Genomic DNA, 6599 nt, shown 5'->3' on the forward strand with positions numbered 1-6599 from the left:
GGAATATGATTCTACCCACATTTCTTGTTGAAATATTTCTTGCATAATTTGAACGGACAATGTTATTGTTGTGTCAGGTGTTCAATTATCAGAAAGTGGTCTTGCTTTCTCAACCGGAACGGTATTCCATACAGAAACATCAACAAACGCAGATTCTGAAAATACCAGAACAGTTCCAACCAACACGGAGACGGAAGCACCAGTTCACATACAAAAGGCAGTATTAACTCATATTGTATCAGCTGGTTCTGCTTCCGGGGCTACAGCTGACGTCATCATGACGCCTGTCGATACTGAACAAAAAACGGTCGCATCTGAAATCGAGGCTTTTAAGGAAAAAAACATAACAATCTCCGGTATTAGAGAAGCAAAGAAGGGATCTGAAATTGAGGCTAAACGTGACGTTACCATAGCAAACGAGATAATTGAGAAAGGACAAAATGATCCTATAACCGAGGCTCCATCAAGTATGGACACATCAACTGCAAGTACAATATCAGTGACACACAGTCCTGAAACCGAGGCTCCCTCTGGTGTGTACACATCAACGGCAAGTACAATATCAGTGACACACAGTCCTGAAACCGAGGCTCCGTCTAGTGTGGTCACGTCAACTGTAAATACAAAATCAGTGACACACAGTCCTGAAACCGAGGCTCCGTCTAGTGTGGTCACGTCAACTGTAAATACAAAATCAGTGACACACACTCCTGAAACCGAGGCTCCGTCAAGTGTGGTCACGTCAACTGTAAATACAAAATCAGTGACACACAGTCCTGAAACCGAGGCTCCGTCAAGTGTGTACTCATCAACGGCAAGTACAAAATCAGTGACACACAGTCCTGAAACCGAGGCTCCGTTTAGTGTGGACACGTCAACTGTAAATACAAAATCAGTGACACACAGTCCTGAAACCGATGCGTTGACAGATGCTGACCCGACAACCTCCGGAAAAGTTACTGTTAATGAAGTCTCCAGTGCAACAACCACCATAACTGAAACCTTTACTTCCGGTTCAGATGGCAAAACAACGCAATCTGTAGGTGATGAAAACACAACTTCCGGAAGTATAAGTAAAAATCCATATAATTTACAAACAAGCGTTACCTCGCAAGGAAATACAAGCACCGATACTTTAATGAATACAGGTGCAGCAGCAACTGATAATACTGTGAAAACCGTAACGGAAATACTCACTACTGACACGCCATGTCCTAGATTTCCTAGCCGAATGGAGCAGGGGAAACTGTTTATCAGTTATGTAGAAAATCGATGTGAAATGTAAGTATATTTTGATTTTTAATTGTCTCCGAACTTTAATTTTCAAATCCACTTAATCATCTGATTCTTACAATGATTTAAAACTATAGACTCATTTTAACGATCAGTTCATAACATATAATCGAGTTTACACTTGGGCGTGTGTATTGTGGAATCACATCGAAAGCAACACACACACACACGCACGCACGCACGCACGCACGCATGTACGCACACACACACATCGATTTGATCGAAAGATCAAAATATTGAGGAAGAAAATTCTGATCAATAAAAAAAAGAATACAGAGGGAAAGCAAAATATCAACGAAAGAAATTATTATTTTTATTTCAATCAATCGATGTCTGTCTCTGTAATTAATGATTTAATCTAAATCATTGATTTTAGGGTTGTTACCATGGACACGGAAGTTGTGACGCCACTAACAATTCTACAGTTGTTTAAGGATAAAAACAGGTGAGTTACTTATGAAATATACATAGGAAAACAAAACATCGCATTATCTTAAGGTTAATTGCTTCAGAAGGATTGAAAAATGAACACCTTTCAATATAACATTAGGGGAGTAGATACAGCAGAGCCAAATGATTAACACATTGCATCAGACAGCCGTTTCGTCCTTCAAAGAATAGTTAGTAATTATAAGTATCTAAAGTTGTAGCATACAGGATGCCGAATGGTGATCATATACCGGATTAAACCAACAGATTTAACTTGACAAAACGACCAAACATGCCGTCGCCATTTGTACACACCACAAGAACATTTATTCACCTTCAACACAGGAGAGTTCCGTATACAGTTTATGCGTAAAATCACTAAAGAGTTATGTCCCTTTAACTGTTATACATACTAGATAGGAGATATCACAAAAGTGTTGAACGCTAGGAGGCTGGTCGAACGGAAGAATAAACTTTTGTTGTTATTATTTCTTCGTTTGATTATTAGACCTATACTGATGCATGTATTTCCATCGTTTGAATGTTTTTTTTTTTTCAAATGATGCAGAATTATCCGGAGACCGAGGGTGAAGTTCCAGACATTGAATGAAGAGAAGGGAGAACCTTGCCAACCTTTACCTACAACTCTGAATGATCCTATCGTCTTTGTGGACACAATGATGAATAGATGTTACATGTAGGTACAGCGTCTGTCATGTGTGTCCATGTATCGTATACCCAGGGTTTAGGGACACCAAAATACTGATAAACAGACCGGATATTGAGAACTTAGGAAATAAAACTGGTCACTCTTAAACACTTACCAAAATGTGCTTCGTGGACAGCTGTATGTTAGGGGTCCCAAGGAGAGAGAAGCATTGAAAAGTATGTATAAAAAACCTTCTGAACACAGTGTCTCATTTACATTGTACTTTTTGTAGATTTCCATGTAAATTTGTGTCTTCCTCGTAGAGTGCCCTCAGATTTTGTTTCGGCTTTGTAACAGTAATGGTGTAGTTTGGTTCCTATTTATCAGAAGTAATAACGTTACTAAATTTGATGTCTATTAAATCATTATGAATTGTGATTACAAACGGATGGAACCGTTATTTTGAAAGGAAACCGTAGTACTAGGGAAAGCCCACGTGGTCGAACAGTTGAACCCTTGCCTATGAACTTGACCCCCGGACGCCTAGGTGAAAGACAAGTGTGTTATTACTGAGTCACTCCACCACTCAAGATTTAATTATCAAAAATTAATGACAAGTCCCTATGGTATATAAGATTGCAATCAACCTTGACGAATAGAAACTCCAACTTCTAAAATACATTTACAAAAGAAACCATACATTTTTGTTTTACAGTAAATTGGAAATTCAGAAAGTTACAAATTCATCAGATTTAGAAGAAGAAAAAGACACGCCAAGGTAAGTCCCGGTAAACATATGTTATCTATTTCACTGCTTAGCAACTTAATGCACTAGTAACCTTGGATGTCCAGAGGACATTTCCCCAGAATGTGAAAGGTCATAAAGGTGAAAAAAAACCAACGCACAAACTAGCCGTCATTAATACAACATTGATTATCATGGATATTAATTTTGTCCTTAAGATATAAATAACTACACACGCAATGAAATGTTTCTTTCCATTTTTTCGTAATACAGAGTTATCTGCCCTTGTGAATACATATAGATTGATATGTCATGTGTTTGTGTGAAATACTAACGGAATACACATCAATGCTATCTGATATTATCTGTTGTTTTATTTACACAGACACAAGTTTATCCCTGTCTATCAATATATGGATGATGGTCAAAACCTGGAAGTTGCTACAGAAAGTCGGTAACTTCCGCTTTCTGAAGAATTAGGATGTCTGACGAAAGAACAATATCTTGTCTGAACACAAACTCGTACATCAATTGTGTGTGCATAAGCAGTTACGATAACCAATGTAAATACATGTATATAAAAAAACTAGAAGTAGTTCCAGGTGTCTGGGGTTGACCCTTGACCCGGCGCAGAATGGGGGGAGGCTTTTTACCTCCGGATGTAATAGTGAGGCTCGAAGTTTCACATATATATATATATATGTATATTGCTATGTTACATTTGTAAATGTGTGATTATACTGTTATTTGTAATAAATACTATAATAATAAACTATCTACAGTTATATTGTGTCACAAAGGAACAGGTGTAGTTCTATTGACAGCTAAGATAGATAATGATGTTCGGGAGAAAAATCCGTCAATAGACGAGAGGTTATCGCTCAGAACATTCATTTATTTGACGAAATAGTAAAGGAACTTACTCTGACGAAGTATGTGTAGGAGTTCTATATAACCATTTATATACTGTTTTTATAAACTTCGGTTTGCCGGTTGAAGCCTTAGACACATTGTTAGAACTTCAACAAAGCGAATGAAGATCGGAAAAATATTAATTGTTGAATTCCGGAAAAACAGAACATTGAAATGTTTGACAATTGAGAGGATAATTCTACCAAACACAGGATTGTGGTGTTTATTCTATATCGTACATTGGTAATATACTACATATTTAGACACTCTCTCTGCTACTTTTCATCACCACAACCGCCTCTCTATCACCATCGATGTGCACTTTTATTTCAACCCTTAGCGGTAATCTGCTGTCTTATGATGGTGTTTGAAAGAAAACGCCAAAACTTCACTTGTCGCCCTTTCACAAATTATCTTAAATGAGAGATTAAGCAAAATACACAATCAAAGAACAGAGTATCTAACCAAATCTACATTTTATAATAATGATAATAAACAATATAATAAAAGTTATTATACCACAACCAATAGCAGGTTAGAGTGTGATGTTTTTATGACTACACGGTCACCTTCATCTCATAGCACAAACAGTGGAAGATTAGAGTGTGACGTTTTGATGACTATATGGTCACCTTCATCTTATAACACAACCAGTAAAAGATTCGATTGTGACGTTTTGACGACTACACGGTCACCTTCATCTTATAACACAACCAGTAGAAGATTAGATTGTGACGTTTTGATGACTACATGGACACCTTCATCTTATAACACAACCAGTAGAAGATTAGAGTGTGATGTTTTGATGACAACTTTTGTAACAGATGTCCGGAACATCCAAGTCACTACAGTGCTTGGTGATGAGACTTTTGTAACAGATGTCCGGAACATCCAAGTCTTGTGATGTTTGATGACTTTTGTACACGGTCACCTTCATCTTATAACACAACCAGTAGAAGCTTGGTGATGAGACTTTTGTAACAGATGTCCGGAACATAACACAAGTCGCTACAGTGCTTGGTGATGAGACTTTTGTAACAGATGTCCGGAACATCCAAGTCACTACAGTGCTTGGTGATGAGACTTTTGTAACAGATGTCCGGAACATCCAAGTCACTACAGTGCTTGGTGATGAGACTTTTGTAACAGATGTCCGGAACATCCAAGTCGCTACAGTGCTTGGTGATGAGACTTTTGTAACAGATGTGTCACTACAGTGCTTGACTTTTGTCAGATGTCCGGAACATCCAAGTCGCTACAGTGCTTGGTGATGAGACTTTTGTAACAGATGTCCGGAACATCCAAGTCGCTACAGTGCTTGGTGATGAGACTTTTGTAACAGATGTCCGGAACATCCAAGTCACTACAGTGCTTGGTGATGAGACTTTTGTAACAGATGTCCGGAACATCCAAGTCACTACAGTGCTTGGTGATGAGACTTTTGTAACAGATGTCCGGAACATCCAAGTCGCTACAGTGCTTGGTGATGAGACTTTTGTAACAGATGTCCGGAACATCCAAGTCACTACAGTGCTTGGTGATGAGACTTTTGTAACAGATGTCCGGAACATCCAAGTCGCTACAGTGCTTGGTGATGAGACTTTTGTAACAGATGTCCGGAACATTCAAGTCGCTACAGTGCTTGTTAATGAGACTTTTGTAACAGATGTCCGGAACATCCAAGTCGCTACAGTGCTTGGTGATGAGACTTTTGTAACAGATGTCCGGAACATCCAAGTCGCTACAGTGCTTGGTGATGAGACTTTTGTAACAGATGTCCGGAACATCCAAGTCGCTACAGTGCTTGGTGATGAGACTTTTGTAACAGATGTCCGGAACATCCAAGTCACTACAGTGCTTGGTGATGAGACTTTTGTAACAGATGTCCGGAACATCCAAGTCGAGACTACAGTGCTTGGTGATGAGACTTTTGTAACAGATGTCCGGAACACATCCACAGTGCTTGGTGATGAGACTTTTGTAACAGACTTTTGTAACAGATGTCCGGAACATCCAAGTCACTACAGTGCTTGGTGATGAGACTTTTGTAACAGATGTCCGAAACATCCAAGTCGCTACAGTGCTTGGTGATGAGACTTTTGTAACAGATGTCCGGAACATCCAAGTCGCTACAGTGCTTGGTGATGAGACTTTTGTAACAGATGTCCGGAACATCCAAGTCACTACAGTGCTTGGTGATGAGACTTTTGTAACAGATGTCCGGAACATCCAAGTCACTACAGTGCTTGGTGATGAGACTTTTGTAACAGATGTCCGGAACATCCAAGTCGCTACAGTGCTTGGTGATGAGACTTTTGTAACAGATGTCCGGAACATCCAAGTCGCTACAGTGCTTGGTGATGAGACTTTTGTAACAGATGTCCGGAACATCCAAGTCGCTACAGTGCTTGGTGATGAGACTTTTGTAACAGATGTCCGGAACATCCAAGTCACTACAGTGCTTGGTGATGAGACTTTTGTAACAGATGTCCGGAACATCCAAGTCGCTACAGTGCTTGGTGATGAGACTTTTGTAACAGATGTCCGGAACATCCAAGTCGCTACAGTGCT

General features: G+C 39.3%; 1 protein-coding gene across 1 annotated transcript; it reads left to right on the forward strand.

Moving 5' to 3' along the window:
- The first annotated feature begins 277 nt into the window (after positions 1-277).
- LOC132559857 (mucin-5AC-like) lies at positions 278-3574 on the forward strand. The gene is made up of 4 exons (XM_060224488.1): positions 278-1281; positions 1670-1738; positions 3087-3149; positions 3502-3574. The coding sequence occupies exons 1-4, from the start codon at positions 278-280 to the stop codon at positions 3572-3574; spliced, it is 1209 nt and encodes a 402-aa protein (XP_060080471.1).
- The last annotated feature ends 3025 nt before the right edge of the window (positions 3575-6599 follow it).

Source organism: Ylistrum balloti, unplaced genomic scaffold (genome assembly GCF_031769215.1).
Source record: "Ylistrum balloti isolate Yb309-2 unplaced genomic scaffold, AGI_CSIRO_Ybal_v1 Utg370982, whole genome shotgun sequence".
NCBI lineage: Eukaryota > Metazoa > Mollusca > Bivalvia > Pectinida > Pectinidae > Ylistrum > Ylistrum balloti.

Bases quoted from the DNA above. Each gene is read 5' to 3' on its own strand.
- LOC132559857 (XM_060224488.1), top strand. From the start codon at position 278: ATGACGCCTGTCGATACTGAACAAAAAACGGTCGCATCTGAAATCGAG. The intron at 1,282-1,669 runs GTAAGTATATTT...CATTGATTTTAG, and splicing joins GTAGAAAATCGATGTGAAAT to GGTTGTTACCATGGACACGG. The intron at 3,150-3,501 runs GTAAGTCCCGGT...TTATTTACACAG, and splicing joins GAAGAAAAAGACACGCCAAG to ACACAAGTTTATCCCTGTCT.